The sequence below is a fragment of the Gymnoscopelus microlampas genome (genome assembly GCF_963454915.1).
Source record: "Gymnoscopelus microlampas genome assembly, chromosome: 9".
NCBI classification, from domain to species: domain Eukaryota; kingdom Metazoa; phylum Chordata; class Actinopteri; order Myctophiformes; family Myctophidae; genus Gymnoscopelus; species Gymnoscopelus microlampas.
The window spans coordinates 23,360,076-23,383,332 of record NC_139946.1 but is presented as its reverse complement, the minus strand read 5'-3'; the positions used below and the strand labels follow the sequence as shown (position 1 = coordinate 23,383,332).

Below are 23,257 nucleotides of genomic sequence, written 5' to 3'. Positions count from 1 at the left end.
TTTATTTTAATTTAGGAACAAAGATGATCAAACAGTGTCTGTAAAGCAATTGGCATGTTGGATCCCCCAAAAGTCATACATGGCGGGGGGGAGGGGAGGGGGAGGGAAAATAAATATGATTTTGCCGTTGTACTGCACTATCAATTTCTGTAATGCTTTTATCATGTCAAAATGAGATAAACTTTCTTACACATTTATTTTATTTATTATTATTATACTAATTCACGGTCATTTCAATCTCTCTGAGCAAGTTGTTATTTATTATCCTATTTCACTGCCAATTTACTATTACATTATGACCAAATTAGATAATTATCATTTATTATCATCCATTTTCCAGTCTATTCCAGTCGACCTATTATATCAGACGTTGTTAGTGAAATTAAAGCAATTAGGCTACTGTTAAAATTCTGTGTTGAATAAACATAATTTACTGTGACTCACCCTTTCATATTTCTATTTATGCTCCTGATCAGACTTCACCAATGGACTATGTTAGCTAATGGGACCTCAGACACAATCTGCAGCTCAGAGGTCAGAGCTGCCAATACCACCATCCAGAAGGAACTGCAAGTATTTTTCTCTCTGAAAATGTAAGGGTTAACAGCTACCACACTTGATAGAGATGTTCACAGTCCAATGGCCTATATGCAGTAAATCATAATTACATCAATCGGCCATCATGGTATTGCTAGATATACTTTACATTTTGGCCTATAACTCTTGAAATGTACATAGAGTGTGACTGTATTCTTAAGCAGTTGTCTTAAGGATAGTAGTAGTACTAGTGGCAGTACTACTAATACATCTCATCTGTCCAACAGTTGAGCCTGTCACATGTTTGGCGTCATTGTTTCTGATATCTCAAGCATTATTACATTGATTGATTGATTGATGTACTTTATTTAGTAAGACATGAGAACAACAGTACATGGAAGTACAAATTCACAATACGAGGTCTACTAAACTGGAAGACTCATAAAAGCACTGAGCTTGTTTCAAATGAGTTCCCCATGCACACAAATCATGGTGACATATAAGAGACAGACAGTTATACACAACTACTATAGAATGTCATACAATCAGTTTACAGGTTACTAATGATTACCAAGTTAGATAATCATTAGGCTGTTATCATCCATTTTCCAGTCTATTCCAGTCAACCTATTATATCTGACGTTGTTGAAGTGAAATTAAAGCAATTAGGCTACTGTTAAAATTCTGTGTGAAATAAACATAATTTACTGTGATTCACCCTTTCAATTTTCCATTTATGCTCCTGATCAGACTTCACACATTGACTACAGTATGTTGGCTAATGGGACCTCAGACACAATCTGCAGCTCAGAGGTCAGAGCTGCCAATACCACCATCCAGAAGGAACTGCAGGTCACAACCTCTGCTATCTCCATGACGATGGGTATCTTGGCCAACAGCCTGGCCTGCTTCATCCTGCTCAAGGCTTACTGCCGGCGCCGCGTCCATCTGAAGTCCAAAGCCACATTCTTTGTGTTTGCCAGTAGCCTAGTCATCACAAACCTCCTGGGTCACCTCATCACAGGCTCTCTGGTAGTTTACATCTACAGCTCTGACGAGGAGTGGGAGACCATTGATCCCCACAACAGATTATGTGATCTCTTTGGGGTGAGCATGGTGTTCTTTGGCCTGAGCCCCTTGTTCTTAGGAAGCGCTATGGCTGTGGAGCGCTGCCTCGCAATCACCAGGCCCCTCTCCAATACTGCGTTGGATGCTCACCACACAAAGAAGCTGTTGGGTCTCTCCTGGCTGCTGGCGGCGCTGGTGGCCATATTGCCTGTTCTGCTGCGGAAGCCCTACCAGGTACAGTGGTCGAGGAGCTGGTGTTTCTTCCGTATGGAGGGCATGAGGGACAGGCTGGATGTCCTCCTGCCTCTGCTCTTCTCCATGTTGGGTCTATTAGCCCTGCTGCTCTCCATTGTGAGCAATACTCTGACCAGCTCCACCTTGCTACAGTCGAGGCTGCGCCGCAAACAGCACAGCACAGGAGGCACCTCCTATGACTTAGAGATGATTTGCCAGCTCCTGGCTATAATGCTGTTATCCTGTGTGTGCTGGGGACCCTTGTTGGTAAGAAATGCCTACTGGTACCCAGGTAGAGCCTCATCTCTGTTATGTGGCTCAAGAAGTCCTCTGTCCACACAGAGTTACTGTATGGGGTAGGATTATCAAAGACTTCTATGACATGCCTTCTGCCTTTCTAGTTTGAAGCCAGGTAAATCCTTTGATGTTGATGTGAATTTAACACATTGGCTGCCATTGACGCAGATCTGCGTTCATTTGCGCAAAAGCCCGTTGGCTGCCATTGACGCAGATCTGCGTTCATTTGCGCAAAAGCCCGTTGGCTGCCATTGACGCAGATCTGCGTTCTTTCAAAAAAAAAAAAATTTCAAAATAAAAGTTTTTTTTTTTTTTTTTTTTTTTTTTTTTAATTTTTTAAAAAAACCCAAAGACCAAGGAGATATGATTTTCCGAAGAGTTTTGCTCCCAGACACTTCCTTATAACTGAAAACTTAAAAATTCTGTATCTCGGCTCCTAAGTGCTTTTTTTTTCTCATTGAAAAAGTCTGGCAGCCAGCTGTAGGTAAAAATTCAAAAAGCTGGCAGCCAATGAGTTAACTGTAATATCCCTGATTAATGGGGGTCAACAGGGCAGTGTGTCAACCAAAATCTTAAAGTGCAAGACCACTTTGGTAGAGGTTTGCGTTGTGTAGTTACCATGCCATGATGTAACTCCAAAGGTGGACAAGAAATCAAAAATAATTGCTCCATTCATTAAAAATTGATAATTCAAAGTATGCTCCTCATTGACTTACATTGTACAGTGAAACGGCTCTCATAGTCACTCTTTTAGCATGTAAAGTTTAAACGAACGCAAACAAAGCTGAATCAGACAATATAGAACATCACCAAACCCAGTACTGAAGATCCGGATCCAGATCTGCGGATCCAGTCCGGGTTTTCTTCCTAATAAAAATAAAGAAAATCAACAGGAAGTTAATATTTGTATTAAAAAAAAACTAATACTGGGTTTGTGTTTGTTTGTGGGCTAAAAGAGTGACTTTGAGAGCTGTTTCAGCATACAATGTAAGTCAATGAGGAGTATATTTAGAATTATCAATTTATTTAAAAAAAAAAAAATCTAAAAATGGAGCAATTATTTTGTATTTCTTGTCCACCTTTGGAGTTACATCATGGCAAGGTAACTACACAACCCAAACCTCTACCAAAGTGGTCTTGCCCTTTAAGTAACCCATGATCCTTTAGTTCTAGGAAGTACCATCATTTGTTTTAATTTCATGCATCCATCATCTTTTCAGTAAAACATCTCCTTTTGGCAGAAAATGTGAAGTAGACTACTTTAAGATAGTTAAATACAAAGGACAGGTTACTGGAATAAACAATTTCTAGAAATGTTGCTCTCTGAGATGTTTTTTAGAAACATGTCAGAGAGCTAAAAATGACATACAGTGTTGCAACTTGCAACCTGTTCTGGTCCTCATCTGAACCTGACAAAGACCAGAGCAGATTTCAATGTACTGTAACTACAACTCCATTATCTACATCAATCATACTTATTGAGTTTTATTATTGTTGATAACAGCATGCTAATATGATCACATTTTGTATCATTGGCATTGCATTCATACTGTATCTACCACTTCTCTTCCCATTGCTCTTTTCCTAGATCTGTACCTTCATATTGAGTATGCAAACCAAGGACAAGCCTGCACCTTTCAGTCTGCTACTGGTGGTGCGCATTGCCACCTGGAACCAGATCCTGGACCCCTGGGCCTACATCCTGCTGAGGAAGGCTGTACTGAAGAAAGGTCTCCTGTTGCTACCACAGCTGCTGGGCTCCCGGGTCCCAGGAGCTCCAGTGCTGGAGGTGCAACATGACCCCCAACTCAATGGTGGTCAGCGGCATGCGTGTCAGACCAAACAGCTGCCAGGGTATGATACAACGACCGACACTGTGATCAAATCAATCAGCACAGTGTAATCTGAAAGGACCTGCGATGTTGATAACATCGCACCCAGTGGTGAGGGTCAAAAAAAACAAAAACTGTGGGAGGCACTAAAACAATTAGGCTGCAACGGAAAAATTCAGACAAAATCTACAAACATTTGCATTATTTCAAGTGGCTCGCTCACTACCAACAAGCAATTGGTAGCGGACTGTTTTAACAGTTTCTTCACCACAGTTGCAACCCAGTTGGTAAGCAAACTCCCTCAGCATTCAGGTCTGTATGGCCCCAACCACATTCAAGCTCACTATGAGAAACTAGGGGCAAAAAAAGATTCTTTCTCTTTCAAACCTGTAATGACTGATGATGTGCAAAACAAACTCCTCGCCCTACAGCCAAACAAGGCCACCGGCCTTGACAACATCCCCACCAAATTCCTCAGAGACGCAGCGGTCTCCATTGCTCCCATAGTAGCCCATATTACAAATGTATCCATAAGTCAGTGTCACGTCCCACAAGAATTCAAGTTGGCAAGAGTAATCCCTCTATATAAAAAAGGAAGCAAACTAGATCCTGGCAACTATAGGCCTGTTTCCATCATTTGTTCCATCTCAAAGGTTATAGAGCGATCAATCCAAGAACAAATCAACAGCTACCTCAGCGAGCATAAACTGTTGTTTGAATTCCAATCGGGCTTCAGAACATCCCACTCCACTGACACATGCCTACTGTATTTGACCGATTACATCAAACGTGAGGTAGACTCGGGCAAATACTGCGGCATGGTCATGCTGGACCTCCAAAAGGCGTTTGACACTGTAAACCACGAAATCCTACTTGATAAGCTGAAGGCGATTGGTTTTGATTACACATCACTAAATTGGATGAGATCTTACTTGGAGGGTAGAGAACAAGTGGTTGACATCAACGGAACCATGTCCTCATCCCTCCCGGTGAGCTGCGGGGTTCCTCAAGGCAGCATTCTAGGGCCGTTACTGTTTCTTCTATACATTAACGACATGAATGCTGCCTGTAACTGCAAACTGTTCCTGTTCGCTGATGACTCGGCACTCCTGATCTCGGGTGAGGACAATTTGCAAGTCGAGGAAGCTCTCAGCTCTGAACTCTCAAAAATCCGTACCTGGCTTACCGATAACAAACTGTCACTACACCTTGGGAAAACTGAATCCATCATATTTGGGACCAAACATTCCCTCAGTAAAATTAAGGTAAATGACTTCAAGGTCAAAGTTCTTGAAGTCAATCATCACTAGCAAAGAAGAGATTACCTATCTGGGATGTATTCTTGACAAATACCTGACAGGTGAAAGCATGGCAACAAAGGTGTTCAAAGGAGTAAACCAGAGAACCAGATTTATGGGCAGAGTTTCCTCTTTTGTCAACCCTCAGGCACTCAGGACCCTCTCAGGGGCCCTGATTCAGCCCCTTTTTGACTATGCTAGCTCCGCTTGGTACTCCAACACCTCAGTGTCACTGAAGACTAAGCTTCAAACCTCCCAAAACAAACTGATTCGACTACTTGTCGGACTGGGGCCCATGACCCACCTCTCTCCCACTCACTTTGCCAGCCTAGGCTGGCTCAGGGTGGAAGACAGGGTTATACAACTAAAAATGGGACTGGTCTTTAAAATTGTAAATGCAGATTTGCCCGAAATGCCCCCGATACCCGCATATCTGTATAAGTGCCTCGAAAAAGTTAGTGACACCCACAGTCACAAAACTAGAGGGAGCGTAAACAACAATCTGGTAACACCCACCCATAAAACAAACATGGGCAAATTCTCCTTCTATAACACAGCCACCAAGGAATGGAATAGTCTAACCCCATCCCTCAAAAAATGCAGTTCGCTGGGCTCATTCAAAACAGCCCTAAAAACTCATCTTTCTGGAGGCCTAAAGAGTAGTACCAGTTTCCCTGTAGACAGACGACCCCCCCCCTCCCCCTTTTTTTGTACATACTTTTTATTTTATTTTCTAATGCTTTTTTTGTATATAGTTTTTTATTTTCTCATGCCTTTTTTGTACATAATGGTATATATTTTTTCCTCTGTATTCTTATGTTGATTTTGAACTGTTTGGTTGCTACTACAGTATATATGTCTATGAAATTAATTCAAGGACCCCAACGGAAACAAGCCCGCAAGGACTTTTTTGGCCGGACCTTTTAGACAAAAGCATTATAAATGTAACTGTGTTGTTTTACATTCTTTTGCCTAATAAAAAATTCAATCAATCAAAAAAAAACTACTTAGACAAATGAGAAAGGATATGTTAATTGTCACTTTACAATGTTGTCATAGAAGGAAGATATTCCCTTTATAATTGCTTTGATACAAATAAAGGGATATTTCACTTTCAAACATGTTTGTGGCCATTTTATCATCTACTCTGGATTTTGTGAGCACCCCAGACAGTTTTTAAGTTGCTTGATTTAGTATGTAGATATTTTATATTAATTTTTATCGGGCACACCCCCTTCCTATACAAACCCATTGAAACTTCAAACTCCATTTTAACCATGTTAGATTAATTCATGGTCCTTCGTTCTGGGGTCTGATATTGTCCTCCTAATTCGTGAGTACAGCCAGTGGTTCTCAACCTTTTCAGGACGCGACCCCCAAAATAATCTTATTTGAACTGGGGACCCCCCAAAATAATAATATTTGAACTGGGTTATTGTTTCTGATATCTCGAGCAAAACGAACCGCTTTCTCTAATTTTAATATAAGGCATCAATCAGTCAATCTCTCTGAGCAAGTTGTTTGAATTTCTTTAAAAGGTGTATCAGTTGTAAAGCCAGGAAAGGTATATTGTTTTTTATGTCTGCTGTTGTACAGTACAGTATATCAAACAGATTATCTATCTGTCTGATAAGTGAAGACTAAGGTGATTCATTGATATTGAACATTGTGTTCAATAAGTGTGCTAAGATGTTTTGTTATATTTATGAAATGTATCATTATATAATGTTTCACCTGCAGGCAAATATAGGAAAAAACTGATTTGGTAGAATATTTGAGTGGACAAATGGCCCTTATTAGGTTCCAAGAAAATCCCCTAATTTGCTACTTCCACCTTTGCTTTCCTTGGGGCGCAACTACTAATTTACTTAATTGAAACCAGTCCACATTGGAGTTGTTTACAAATTGAAACGAGTTTGGTGTGACCTTTTCTCCTCACTGTAAATGTGCCCTCATTGAATTTTAAGGGGGACGTGTTAAGTGTGTGTGTGTGAGGGGGGGAATTCACTGCAGTGAATATGGCAGTGTAGTGTAGAGGGGCCTGATTGCAATGGGACAGTAGCCTATGTGAGAGAGACCCCAATCAGCACAGCAAAGAAAGTGCCCTTATATCAAGCGGTAATGGCCCACTTGACAATCACACAGGCACAGAACTCTTCCATTTAAACCTGATTGCAAAGACTGAAGCCAGCCCTCTGCCCAAAAACCTCTTGACTCCGTTAGACCCCTACCACCACCACATGCAGCCATAGGGCCCTCCTGAATGGAATTTATAATCACTCTGTGTCTATGAAGACTAATTGTTATTTTAAGACATACGTTGGGCATTTCATGGTTTTAAAATGTCTGCCTTGATTACAGTGTTCACTATATGGGGCATTACAATCACTCATGTTCAAACTCTCACTCTCAGTTCCACTAGCTTGATTTTGCAATTAGCAATGACAACCAACCAGAGATGACTATCATATTTTGTGTGGATATAAAAATGTAAGCATAATTAATTATAGAGAAATGTTTTTGTTAAAGTAATATTTAAACCACCCATCTGTCTGTCTGTCTGTCTGTCTGTCTGTCTGTCTGTCTGTCTGTCATTCTGGAAATAAATTGATATTCCAAATCATTCTTTCCTTGCATATTATTAATTATTATTATTATTATAAAATATGAAAATGTTCTGATTGAAATATATTCTATTGTTGATATTTCTGTTCACCCAAAATGTGAGGGAAGAATACAGGTAGAGATGCAGTAGTTTTTATATTCTGTTGTCTAACTTAATTTCCCCACATGGATCAATCAATTTTTAACTTATCTTAACCACATGTACCCTAGCGTCAGCCGGCCACACACATACCCCCAAATTGAGGGTTTAGCCCCAAATCCTCCCTTAGAAATGTAGATTGTTGTTATTCTTTTCTGTGTGCTAAAAAGACAACATATTTTACATAAATGATATTTATATTGTGCTTTTTGTTTCCCATTTTGGAATTTAACATTGCGTTGCTGTGGTAACTGGGGTGGCACCTGGGGTGGCATTTCATTGACTTAATGGCAATATGGCCACCGTGTGAATATGACCTCTGATCTTCACCATGCACCTGTCACTGAGTCCGTCGAAATGCGAAAGAACAATGGGTCCATCTAGTGGCCAACTGTTACAATGACAGACAAAACGACAGTCCAAATTAAGAAATAAGTTTTGCGCCGGGTTTTGATGCTGACAAAGCACTGAAACAGTGGCGTGCACAGACATTTTGAGGGGCAGGTGCTCAAGTAAATTATACTTGTTTTGTGTTTACTTGGTCTGCTCTTTTTCCCCTCTACACCTATACCTCTTTGCCAAAAATAGCCGATCTACATGCCCTCAACGCCTCGCAGCGTGAGGCGTTGTGGGCTTGTAGATCTGCTATTTTTGGCTAAAGTTCTCCTCAGAAAAGGGATGCTAGGTTTCGAGTGGTTATGGTAAAAAGAAAAATCATATCACATAAAGATTTGGCGGACCCCCTGTAGTAACTCTGAGGACCCCCTAGGGGTCCTGGACCCCCTGTTGAAGACCCCTGCTGTAAACTGAAGAAAAAAAAAACTTTCCCCCCCTTTTTTTCAAAAGGGCACTTCTGGTCAAGAGGGCAAAGGGCAGGTGCTCTGGCACCACCTAGAGTCTATCTGTGCACGTCCCTGGCCACCCACAGAGGAGCAGCTTGGAACTCAGTGCCTATCTCATGGACGCAATCACATTGCCAGGCCCAGGATTTGAACCCAGGGCTCTCTGTTTACAAGACTAGCTCTCTACCCATTCAACTATGGCCACTCCTTTGAACAACACAGTGGTTTTAAAATTCTTCATATCAAGGACCCCCAAATTGTATTTTGCTGCGGACCCTCATCTGAAGAGATATTATGCCAGGGGGCCCCCAAAGAAAGTACTTTCAAAAGTATTAAAACTTTGTCACAATTATTTCAAGATTGTTTTGATTGATTGAATACTTTATTAACAGTTTGCAAAAAGCACAGAGGTACAGTTATACAATGAATTAAACATGTAGATCTGCTATTTGTAGGATTTGAACCCAGGACCTTTTGCCATTATGTAGAGAGAATCCGAACTCAATTAACTACTGTACTTGGATGGATTCATCACAATAAAGCCAGAGGCTTGTTTCCATTGTGCTCCATAAACATTCAAACACCTAGAGATTCTAGACAAGCAACAGCACAATATACCAAAACAAAAATCTGTATTTTGTTTGTATCGTTGTTAGTTGTCACTTAAAGCAGAACACAAACTGGTCTAGATGAGCAGGCAGCATGGTAGCTCAGCTCACTGTGCTGAACATTGTCTACATGATCCAAAAGTCGTGGGTTCAAATCTTCCTACTCCTTTACTCTGAAGCATGTTTTGAAGACTTAACATCCAGGAACTACACTTAAAAGTACTAAAAGAAAGGATGTGTAAATGTGTGGTGGTGCTGTAGGGCAGTGGATAGTTGGTGAACACCTCTGTGGTATCTACAAACAGGGCCACAGGTTCAAGTCCAACCTAGGCATTGAAGCCAATACTCGTGTCTGGGTGCTGCTGTGTGAGCTGCCCACTGTTCTTCTTAAACTAAGCTTGTTTATTCACACTTGTGATTTATTGAATATTGCTACCCACTGTTAAATTATTGGAATGCTGCCAGCCCAGCCCAGTAGGTAGCGCTCACTAACACAGGGGTCCTTGTGCCTTGAAAAACAAGACCCCAGTTACCTTCCACTAATAACATGAAGAACATAAACGCACACACACACACACACACACACACACACACACACACACACACACACACACACACACACACACACACACACACACACACACACCATTAGTCAATCATCATTATGTTGATTGACTGGATGTGAGCAGTGCTTTATTAGATATAAATAGAAGGCAGGTGAGAGATGCCAGGGTGGAGCGCTTCAGAATGGAACCTGTCCCCCTGCTGCAGGTAAATACAAACTGTTTGAATGATATGAAAATTACATCTTTTTAGCCTGACTATTTGACATTATTGTTTAAGAATTGGGTTTATAGCCTAAACTATAGCCTACAACTAAACTACAACTACTAAAACCAACTCAGTCAGTTGTTTTCAAACCTCTTTCATATCAAGGACTCCTATGACAGGGACCCTGTAAGGCTACAAGATGTGTGTTGTATTACAAACAATATTATTAACACAAATCTTGTATGTGGGTCCCTGGTACATGTTTTCAGATGGGATCTGTGGCCAAATACAAATTACTTTGGGGGGTCCTTGACATGTAAATGTTTGTGAACTACTACCTGTCTTTAGTAATTTCTGAAACCAGAACAGACTATAAGCACGGTAGTGAAGGCTTCCAAAATGTGACCCTGTAGGTCTACACCTGTGGTTCTCAAACTTTCATGTCAAGGACCCCCAAAATTAAATGTATTTGGCCCCATCTCAAATATTTGGTTCCAGGGACCCCCAGAAGCAAAGATTTGAGTTATTATGTTATGTTTGCTTAAAAAAGAGAAAATAATAAATAAATAAATATATAATACAAAATCGGTGTGTGTGCGTGTGTATCTCTATCTCTATCTCTATCTCTATCTCTATCACAATCACACACACACACACCGATTTTGTTCAAAAATGGCAGATCTACAAGCTCATAGCGTGGTATTCGGTGCTGGCCTGAGCTTGTATATCTGCTATTTTTGAACAGCCAAAATATAAAGGGTTAAAATTATTGTGATGCTATATTAACACCCCCTGGGGGTCCCGGGACCCCCACACTGAGAACCAATGGCCTACACAACTGAACTGTTTTGTCTTCTTTCCAGAATCTGAAGTTGACCAGAAGAAGACATCTTGAGGACATGCAGGTGGCTGGAGTGACGAGGAAGATGCAGATGGAAACGGATAATCCGCTGTGACGATCTAGGTTTCTATATCTATGGCTGTTGCTGCAGCGTGTGCAGTGAAGATGGCTGGAAGGTAGGAACTATGATGCTGTTGCTGCAGCGTGTGCAGTGAAGATTGCAGAAAGGTAGGAACTATGATGCTGTTGCTGCAGCGTGTGCAGTGAAGATGGCAGAAAGGTAGGAACTATGATGCTGATGCTGCAGCGTGTGCAGTGAAGATGGCTGGAAGGTAGGAACTTTTTAAAATTCTTTGCTGCTGCTGGTTAGGGTTAGGGAGGTCACTTGTGTTGCGCCATTCGCGTCATAAAATGTGCCATTCGCAAAAGAACAAAAAGAAAACAATGGCCTACACAACTGAACTGTTTTGTCTTTCTTTCCAGAATCTGAAGTTGACCAGAAGAAGACATCTTGAGGACATGCAGGTGGCTGGAGTGACAGAAGAAGACGCAGATGGAAACGGATGATCCGCTGTGACGATCTAGGTTTCTATATCTATGGCTGTTGCTGCAGCGTGTGCAGTGAAGATGGCAGAAAGGTAGGAACTATGATGCTGTTGCTGCAGCGTGTGCAGTGAAGATGGCTGGAAGGTAGGAACTTTTTTTAATTCTTTGCTGCTGCTGGTTAGGGTGCTGCTGGTTAGGGTTAGGGAGGTCACTTGCGTTGCGCCATTCGCGTCATAAAATGCGTCATTCGCGTCATAAAATGCGTCATTCGCGTCATAAAAAAAACAAACGCAAAAAAACCAAAATAAGGCGCTGGTCTGGTTCTCCTGGTTTTACCAGGACAGGGTTCGATTCCCTGTGGCGCCCTGCTCATGGTTTGCGTTGCATTTACATTTCCCTGGTTTATTAGCACTTGATTGGTTACATTGTTATGGGGGGCAGCAGTGTTAAAATGTGTCATAGGAGGGGGGAGGTACAGGTTGAAATGAATATGCATTACTACATGCATTTTATTTTTTTCTAATCAGTTCACCAATCCCCTCCCATCACCTGCAAGAAATGCACTGCACCTTCCATCACCATGTCCTGAGATACTGTGTTCAGAATGTTCACTTTTTTTTTACATGCAATGATGAGGGTCCTTCCCACGTGCAGTAATTTTATGCTAGTAACACTAGGTTAGAGGGGAGTGCCACCATAGACATATAAAGGTAGACGCCTCCTTCGGCTCTGAGGCATTGGTATCACGGGCGCCATTTTACCGTAGGAAAGCTTCCCTGAAGCTTCCGTGTGTGTCACAGAAGGGGGCGTTCGGTAGGCCAACCAGAGGCAAGTGGGGGCGGGACAACTAGATTCTGACAAATCTTAGAAAAGACGCACTGTGATTGGCCAGTAGTCAACGCGCTGTGAGCGCTGTGATTGGCTAGTAGTCACTTTGAGTGTCCGTTTTCCTCCGCGAAAATGGCGGCCGCGATACGAGTTGCTCCAACGAACTGCAGAGGCCAATGAGGTATCTAGGTTTCTATGTCTATGAGTGCCACCCCCTGTACTTTTGTCCCTGTTGGCTTTTGTGACTCGGGACAAATTCATGTTATAAATGATCTGAATTCACCAGTGGTGTAAAAGTACATTTTTGAGGTACTTCCAATTGTCTATACTTTTACTTGTACTCCAGTACATCTCGGAGGCAAACTACAATTATTTCAAAACTTTAGTTACTTTGCAGGTATAAAGTATTTATTACTTTATAAAACATACATTAACCACTTTAGCCCTATTTTATACCTAGGCCATTTGAAAATGGCAGATCTACAAGCTCACAGCGCGTTGTGAGCTTTTAACATTTCAAAGATTTTAGTACTTTTACTTTTGGTACATTTTGATACCAATACTTTAGCACTTTTACTCAAGTAAACTTCTACATTGCAGTATCGATACTTTTACTTAAGTAAAACATTTGGGTACTTTTTCCACCACTATGGATTTATTTAAACTTACTTTATACATAGTAACTAAGGCTACTAGGTGTAAACATTTACTTTCTACAACACCAATATGTTTGTGTTGTAATGTACTGTATAGTTCAAAGCCATCTGCATCTAAAGTCCCTTTCCCCACACCACCTCCACGGAAGAAATGACACTGAAACATACTACTGGAGTGGGACTTGAAACTATGACTTTCTGTTCACCAGGTAGCCACTCTACCCATTCAGCTATGGCTGTCTCTTTCGTCTTAGTGGTTCTCAAAAATATGAGCGTTCCAAATTTGGCAAGATGTTGGCTACACCTTGATTTATTGTCAGAACCTGTACTTGAACTTAAATCCTCACACATCATAGGCAGGCGCCATTACTCAGTGAGCCACTGAGCTTTTGTTTAATCCTTACGAAAAACCTTCACTTTAAATCCATTTCACTGTATACCATTTGTATATTGTCCCTTACACCAGTAGGGATACTGTAATACTAGTCCTGTGTAGTGGAAGAAAGCTGGTGAAAACTATTACTAAAATTGATAAGTATTAGCCGCAGACCTCCTCCGATTCTTCAAAATGTTTAACTGGTATTTGTGGGACTTGAACCCAGGACCTTTTTTGACATGCAGAAAGCATCTTTCACAGTGAGCTATTGTCATGACTGCTAGAACAGCCAAATAGAATAGATTCATCAAAAAGATTTCATAAACATTGACACATCTAAGCTAAACTAAATCATTGCAATCAATCAACTGCATATTTTGATATGTATTTTGTTGCAGTAATTAAGGAAGTGAAGGGACAGTGGAAGTTACAGTGGTTCTTCTTTAATCTGAAGCATGTTTTAAACACCACACTTAAAAGCACTAAAGAAACATGTGGAAATGTGTGGAGGTGCCATAGGCAAGCGAGTTCTGACGTGGATACCTAGGCGACCTTGTAAAAGGCCAAAGCAGGTTCAAGTCCCGCCTAGGCACTGAAGCACATACTCATCGATGTACTCTGTTACCCCCGGTTTACGGGGATGCAGTACAGTGGGGCCGGGGAGCGGTTTAGCTCCCCGGTGTTTCCACACAGTAAAACTAGGTGGTTATGGCAAAAGAAATCACACCTATCTGATCTTTTATGTAACCAAGGTAACAATGACAATTAGGTGAGGTCACTTCCTGAACTGCACTCCTTCCACCTCACTGTTCTCCTCCCACCTCACTGTTTGATGTGTGTGCTGCTGCCCTGTCTGCTGACTGCTGACCTGTCTGCTGACTTGTCTGCTGACTTGTCTGCTGACTGCTGACTGCTGAGCGCTGACTGCTGAGCGCTGAGCGCTGAGCGCTGAGCGCTGAGCGCTGAGCGCTGAGCGCTGACTGCTGACTGCTGACTGCTGACTGCTGAGCTTTTCTATAACTAAGCTTGTTTATTCACATTCACATTCACATTCACATTCACATTCACATTCACATTACTAGAGCCTGTTACACGGAGGCCTTGAAGAATGGGTACAGCGGTTTGTTGAAAACTGAAACGGACGGTTATTGTTAAGTCAAGACTCAGAAAGGGAGCCTTGACTTAGTGCTGAGAGCCTAGTGCCAATCCTCTTCCTACTGGCCCATGTATAGTCAAAACTACACCCCTGCTCTACACTACATTTCCCAAAATGCACCAGCAAAATGGCCGCTCATTACCTGATGGGAAGTGCCTGAAAAGGAGTGGAGGTGCTCAATCATTATACAAACACACTTCAGAGAGAAGGAACTCCAAGTTCTACCAAAGAAGTTCAGCCCAAAGACGCCAATGGTTGGTGAACTGGTTTTATTTACTTTGTTTTGCAATACTGCTTATGTGTTGAAAATGTGTCTTATAATGTGTTCATGTTTAACTGGTTAAGTTAAATTAAGGAACACATTGCAGCATTGTTGAAGGAACACATTGCAGCGTTGTCCTCTTTTTGTGTTTGGAAAGAAAAGTATGAAATACAAAAGGATAATACAAAGTTAAAAAGGTTAAAATTCTGTTTATGATTTAAAACTACTGAAATGTAGAAAATTCATGAAATTACCATGTTATGGTTTATTTGAGTTAAGACCAGGTAAAGTGCCCTTTATTTTCCACAAACGCCACTAAATCATGTAACATTCGTTTTCAGATCGACCTGGGATTGTATAATTGTGTACTGGGCTGTCTGTACTAAAATGTGGAATTCATGAATTTGCCATGTTTAAGAAATGCTTAAAATGCTAAGTGAAAAATAGCCGATCTACAAGCTTGTGGGTCTACTATTTTTCCTAAAATGTGTCTTTATTCCATTTAAAGGACTTAAGATGGTTTATTCATTTAAAATGTTTAATTCATTTAAAATGTTTAATTCAAATTATTTACTTAACTTGTTTAAGACATTGATTGGTTAAAGACACTTTTTGTTTGGTCTAAGGGCTTTAATTGTTTTAAAGCATTTATTGTTTTAAAACATTTATTGTTTTAAAACATTTATTATTTGAAAACCCTAAGTTGTTTAATAAATACCCTAATTTGTTGTAAAACGGCAATGTTGTTAAACCTTGTTTTCTCTCTGTCTTTTAAGGTTTACAACCTGACTATGATTGACCGATCAACGAAAAGAAGCCAACCAAAATGAAATGTAAGAGTTGGAAAAAATAAAGGAGTTGATTGAGTTTAAGACTGAGTTGTGTCCTTGTCTTGGGTTTGGAGCTGAACTGTGAAAGAACTTGACAGTTATTATTATGCTGCAGTGGTCACAGCACTAGCAGCAGCATTAGCAGCAGCATTAGCTGCAGCATTAGCTGCAGCAGCAGCATCAGCAGCATCATCATCATCATCATCATCATCATCATCATCATCATCATCCAGGTAAAGTGCCCTTTATTTTCCACAAACGCCACTAAATCATGTAACATTCGTTTTCAGATCGACCTGGGATTGTATAATTGTGTACTGGGCTGTCTGTAACCTGTAGCTTGGGCTTACAGCTAACAACAGTCCATTAGACAATTGTAATGATTCATAAACATGGTTATTCATATCTTTTCATTCATTTTAATGCAAGTATGCAATATGGTGTCAACATGGCAAACAAGCGCTGGTAGTCGGTACGCCTGGTTTCTACTGGGAACAGGGTTCGATTCCCTGCAGCGCTGTGCTTACTGTTTCACCTTTGTCCTGTTGTGTATGTTTACATTAAATGTTAGCACTCAATTCATTGATTCATAATACCCGAATGCACTTTTTATGCAAAGCTGTTCATGTGAAAGATGGTTGCATACTGAGCAACACCAGAATATTCACCACATGCTGACTACATGTTTTAATTTCATTGTGGTTCAAGCATAGGCATAGGATGTTGCTGTGCATTTGATCACTTGGATCTGGGTGTGCATGCTTTCTTTATTGTATATTTTTATTTATTTATAATGTACAATTATTTCATTTCATTTAGACCTATTTGTGTTTGCTATTAGCCTACATATAGTATGTGTGCAGTGTGCTTTTTGCAAACTGAAAAATGAAATGATGAGAAATGTGCATCTACAGAAAAGCCAAAGGCTTGTTTCAATTGAAGTAGCTATTGCATGCAATACTCCCCCTTCTTAGAAACGTTCTAAAACATTTTGTTGTCAAGGACCCCCCGAATTGACTTGTATTTGGCAGTGGACCTCAATGTGAAAAGATGTAGTGTCAGGGCCCCCCATGAAAAAGATTTATATTTAAAACTTAAAAAGAATATATGTATTTATTCCAAATGTCTTTATTTTCACACAATGTTAGGGTTAAGAATCAAACTCACACCCTTCTGTTTCTCAGGCAGGCTCTTAATCCAGTGGGCCACTGTGCCATGCCTAAATTTGAAGGCCAAATAAATAATGACAGAAAAGCCAAAGGCTTGTTTCCATTGGGGTTCATTAACATTGAAACATCTAGACAGGTAACAGCACAGCAAACCATAGACAAAGTAATATGCTGTAAAGTTCTTTTTTCTTTTCTTTTTTTAAAGTACTGTTGCGTGTTGTTCCACAAAGAGGAATGAAGACCTTTCATAGCAATGGAGCTGGTAGCACAGTGGGTAAAGTCTAAAGGTTGGACTCTCAGCACAGAGGTTCCATGTTCAAATCCCAGTCGTCACATACTTCAGTGTTGTTGTACTTTGACATTTTCAAGGCCAAAATAGGAAAAAGCAAGCCAAAACCACAAAGAGACCTATTCGGTATGGCGGAGAGATGGAGTAGTGGTCTAAAGGTTGGACTCTCAGCACAGAGGTTCCATGTTCAAATCCCAGTCGTCACATACTTCAGTGTTGTTGTACTTTGAAATTTTCAAGGCCAAAATAGAAAAAAGCAAGTCAAAACCACGAAGAGACCTATTCGGTATGGCGGAGAGATGGAGTAGTGGTCTAAAGGTTGGACTCTCAGCACAGAGGTTCCTTGTTCAAATCCCAGTCGTCACATACTTCAGTGTTGTTGTACTTTGAAATTTTCAAGGCCAAAATAGAAAAAAGCAAGTCAAAACCCTAACCCGAACCCGTCATGTTATTGGACAGACGCTCTACCAGTTGAGCTATGCTGTTGGCTGAGTTACAGGTTTCCTGGTGGTTTTAACTTGTTTTTCTAGAAGTTAGTCTGCAAAGGGAAGCATCACTAAGGATATCAGTCAATTTATCCGTTGCCCCAAGTTACCAGGGACACTTGACTCGAGTGGGAATCCGTTGCCCCAAGTTACCAGGGACACTTGACTCGAGTGGGAATCGAACCCACTCAAGTCAAGTCAAGTCAAGTCAAGTCATTGGACAGACGCTCTACCAGTTGAGCTATGCTGTTGGCTGAGAGTTACAGGTTTCCTGGTGGTTTTAACTTGTTTTTCTAAAAGTTAGTCTGCAAAGGGATTTTGGCCTTGAAAATTTCAAAGTACAACAACATTGAAGTATGTGACAACTGGGATTTGAACATGGAACTTATGTGCTGAGAGTCCAACCTTTAGACCACTACTCCATCTCTCCGCCATACCGAATAGGTCTCTTCGTGGTTTTGACTTGCTTTTTTCTATTTTGGCCTTGAAAATTTCAAAGTACAACAACACTGAAGTATGTGACGACTGGGATTTGAACATGGAACCTCTGTGCTGAGAGTCCAACCTTTAGACCACTACTCCATCTCTCCGCCATACCGAATAGGTCTCTTTGTGGTTTTGGCTTGCTTTTTCCTATTTTGGCCTTGAAAATTTCAAAGTACAACAACACTGAAGTATGTGACGACTGGGATTTGAACATGGAACCTCTGTGCTGAGAGTCCAACCTTTAGACTTTACCCACTGTGCTACCAGCTCCATTGCTATGAAAGGTCTTCATTCCTCTTTGTGGAACAACACGCAACAGTACTTTAAAAAAAGAAAAGAAAAAAGAACTATACAGCATATTACTTTGTCTATGGTTTGCTGTGCTGTTACCTGTCTAGATGTTTCAATGTTAATGAACCCCAATGGAAACAAGCCTTTGGCTTTTCTGTCATTATTTATTTGGCCTTCAAATTTAGGCATGGCACAGTGGCCCACTGGATTAAGAGCCTGCCTTAGAAACAGAAGGGTGTGAGTTTGATTCTTAACCCTAACATTGTGTGAAAATAAAGACATTTGGAATAAATACATATATTCTTTTTAAGTTTTAAATATAAATCTTTTTCATGGGGGGCCCTGACACTACATCTTTTCACATTGAGGTCCACTGCCAAATACAAGTCAATTCGGGGGGTCCTTGACAACAAAATGTTTTAGAACGTTTCTAAGAAGGGGGAGTATTGCATGCAATAGCTACTTCAATTGAAACAAGCCTTTGGCTTTTCTGTAGATGCACATTTCTCATCATTTCATTTTTCAGTTTGCAAAAAGCACACTGCACACATACTATATGTAGGCTAATAGCAAACACAAATAGGTCTAAATGAAATGAAATAATTGTACATTATAAATAAATAAAAATATACAATAAAGAAAGCATGCACACCCAGATCCAAGTGATCAAATGCACAGCAACATCCTATGCCTATGCTTGAACCACAATGAAATTAAAACATGTAGTCAGCATGTGGTGAATATTCTGGTGTTGCTCAGTATGCAACCATCTTTCACATGAACAGCTTTGCATAAAAAGTGCATTCGGGTATTATGAATCAATGAATTGAGTGCTAACATTTAATGTAAACATACACAACAGGACAAAGGTGAAACAGTAAGCACAGCGCTGCAGGGAATCGAACCCTGTTCCCAGTAGAAACCAGGCGTACCGACTACCAGCGCTTGTTTGCCATGTTGACACCATATTGCATACTTGCATTAAAATGAATGAAAAGATATGAATAACCATGTTTATGAATCATTACAATTGTCTAATGGACTGTTGTTAGCTGTAAGCCCAAGCTACAGGTTACAGACAGCCCAGTACACAATTATACAATCCCAGGTCGATCTGAAAACGAATGTTACATGATTTAGTGGCGTTTGTGGAAAATAAAGGGCACTTTACCTGGATGATGATGATGATGATGATGATGATGATCCTGCTGCTGCTGCAGCTAATGCTGCTGCTAATGCTGCTGCTAATGCTGCTGCTAGTGCTGTGACCACTGCAGCATAATAATAACTGTCAAGTTCTTTCACAGTTCAGCTCCAAACCCAAGACAAGGACACAACTCAGTCTTAAACTCAATCAACTCCTTTATTTTTTCCAACTCTTATATTTCATTTTGGTTGGCTTCTTTTCGTTGATTGGTCAATCATAGTCAGGTTGTAAACCTTAAAAGACAGAGAGAAAACAAGGTTTAACAACATTGCCGTTTTACAACAAATTAGGGTATTTATTACTTAGGGTTTTCAAATAATAAATGTTTTAAAACAATAAATGTTTTAAAACAATAAATGCTTTAAAACAATAAATGCTTTAAAACAATTAAAGCCCTTAGACCAAACAAAAAGTGTCTTTAACCAATCAATGTCTTAAACAAGTTAAGTAAATAATTTGAATTAAACATTTTAAATGAATTAAACATTTTAAATGAATAAACCATCTTAAGTCCTTTAAATGGAATAAAGACACATTTTAGGAAAAATAGTAGACCCACAAGCTTGTAGATCGGCTATTTTTCACTTAGCATTTTAAGCATTTCTTAAACATGGCAAATTCATGAATTCCACATTTTAGTAGTCTTAACTCAAATAAACCATAACATGGTAATTTCATGAATTTTCTACATTTTAGTAGTTTTAAATCATAAACAGAATTTTAACCTTTTTAACTTTGTATTATCCTTTTGTATTTCATACTTTTCTTTCCAAACACAAAAAGAGGACAACGCTGCAATGTGTTCCTTCAACAATGCTGCAATGTGTTCCTTAATTTAACTTAACCAGTTAAACATGAACACATAAGCAGTATTGCAAAACAAAGTAAATAAAACCAGTTCACCAACCATTGGCGTCTTTGGGCTGAACTTCTTTGGTAGAACTTGGAGTTCCTTCTCTCTGAAGTGTGTTTGTATAATGATTGAGCACCTCCACTCCTTTTCAGGTGCTTCCCATCAGGTAATGAGCGGCCATTTTGCTGGTGCATTTTGGGAAATGTAGTGTAGAGCAGGGGTGTAGTTTTGACTATACATGGGCCAGTAGGAAGAGGATTGGCACTAGGCTCTCAGCACTAAGTCAAGGCTCCCTTTCTGAGTCTTGACTTAACAATAACCGTCCGTTTCAGTTTTCAACAAACCGCTGTACCCATTCTTCAAGGCCTCCGTGTAACAGGCTCTAGTAATGTGAATGTGAATGTGAATGTGAATGTGAATGTGAATGTGAATGTGAATGTGAATAAACAAGCTTATTTATAGAAAAGCTCAGCAGTCAGAGCTCAGCGGTCAGCGCTCAGCGGTCAGCGGTCAGCGGTCAGCGGTCAGCGCTCAGCGCTCAGCGGTCAGCGGTCAGCGCTCAGCGCTCAGCGGTCAGCAGACAGGGCAGCAGCACACACATCAAACAGTGAGGTGGGAGGAGAACAGTGAGGTGGAAGGAGTGCAGTTCAGGAAGTGACCTCACCTAATTGTCATTGTTACCTTGGTTACATAAAAGATCAGATAGGTGTGATTTCTTTTGCCATAACCACCTAGTTTTACTGTGTGGAAACACCGGGGAGCTAAACCGCTCCCCGGCCCCACTGTACTGCATCCCCGTAAACCGGGGGTAACAGAGTACATCGATGAGTATGTGCTTCAGTGCCTAGGCGGGACTTGAACCTGCTTTGGCCTTTTACAAGGTCGCCTAGGTATCCACGTCAGAACTCGCTTGCCTATGGCACCTCCACACATTTCCACATGTTTCTTTAGTGCTTTTAAGTGTGGTGTTTAAAACATGCTTCAGATTAAAGAAGAACCACTGTAACTTCCACTGTCCCTTCACTTCCTTAATTACTGCAACAAAATACATATCAAAATATGCAGTTGATTGATTGCAATGATTTAGTTTAGCTTAGATGTGTCAATGTTTATGAAATCTTTTTGATTAATCTATTCTATTTGGCTGTTCTAGCAGTCATGACAATAGCTCACTGTGAAAGATGCTTTCTGCATGTCAAAAAAGGTCCTGGGTTCAAGTCCCACAAATACCAGTTAAACATTTTGAAGAATCGGAGGAGGTCTGCGGCTAATACTTATCAATTTTAGTAATAGTTTTCACCAGCTTTCTTCCACTACACAGGACTAGTATTACAGTATCCCTACTGGTGTAAGGGACAATATACAAATGGTATACAGTGAAATGGATTTAAAGTGAAGGTTTTTCGTAAGGATTAAACAAAAGCTCAGTGGCTCACTGAGTAATGGCGCCTGCCTATGATGTGTGAGGATTTAAGTTCAAGTACAGGTTCTGACAATAAATCAAGGTGTAGCCAACATCTTGCCAAATTTGGAACGCTCATATTTTTGAGAACCACTAAGACTAAAGAGACAGCCATAGCTGAATGGGTAGAGTGGCTACCTGGTAAACAGAATGTCATAGGTTCAAGTCCCACTCCAGTAGTATGTTTCAGTGTCATTTCCTCCGTGGAGGTGGTGTGGGGAAAGGGACTTTAGATGCAGATGGCTTTGAACTATACAGTACATTACAACACAAACCTATTGGTGTTGTAGAAAGTAAATGTTTACACCTAGTAGCCTTAGTTACTATGTATAAAGTAAGTTTAAATAAATCCATAGTGGTGGAAAAAGTACCCAAATGTTTTACTTAAGTAAAAGTATCGATACTGCAATGTAGAAGTTTACTTGAGTAAAAGTGCTAAAGTATTGGTATCAAAATGTACCAAAAGTAAAAGTACTAAAATTTTTGAAATGTTAAAAGCTCACAACGCATCGCGCTGTGAGCTTGTAGATCTGCCATTTTCAAATGGCCTAGGTATAAAATAGGGCTAAAGTGGTTAATGTATGTTTTATAAAGTAATAAATACTTTATACCTGCAAAGTAACTAAAGTTTTGAAATAATTGTAGTTTGCCTCCGAGATGTACTGGAGTACAAGTAAAAGTATAGACAATTGGAAGTACCTCAAAAATGTACTTAGTTATTTTACACCACTGGTGAATTCAGATCATTTATAACATGAATTTGTCCCGAGTCACAAAAGCCAACAGGGACAAAAGTGCAGGGGGTGGCACTCCCCTCTAACCTAGTGTTACTAGCATAAAATTACTGCACGTGGGAAGGACCCTCATCATTACATGTAAAAAAAAGTGAACATTCTGAACACAGTATCTCAGGACATGGTGATGGAAGGTGCAGTGCATTTCTTGCAGGTGATGCGAGGGGATTGGTGAACTGATTAGAAAAAAATAAAATGCATGTAGTAATGCATATTCATTTCAACCGGTACCTCCCCCCTCCTATGACACATTTTAACACTGCTGCCCCCCATAACAATGTAACCAATCAAGTGCTAATAAACCAGGGAAATGTAAATGCAACGCAAACCATGAGCAGGGCGCCACAGGGAATCGAACCCTGTCCTGGTAAAACCAGGAGAACCAGACCAGCGCCTTATTTTGGTTTTTTTGCGTTTGTTTTTTTTATGACGCGAATGACACATTTTATGACGCGAATGGCGCAACGCAAGTGAC

General features: G+C 40.4%; 1 protein-coding gene across 1 annotated transcript; it reads left to right on the top strand.

Annotated features, from left to right (window-relative positions):
* Nucleotides 1-492: 492 nt before the first annotated feature.
* LOC311051460 (prostaglandin F2-alpha receptor-like) lies at nt 493-21,184 on the top strand (the record flags this gene model as incomplete). The annotated part of the gene is made up of 4 exons (XM_084066029.1): nt 493-573; nt 1,288-2,106; nt 3,725-3,990; nt 20,989-21,184. 4 exons carry the CDS (start codon nt 493-495, stop codon nt 21,182-21,184), a joined length of 1,362 nt encoding a protein of 453 aa, XP_083922155.1.
* Nucleotides 21,185-23,257: the final 2,073 nt, after the last annotated feature.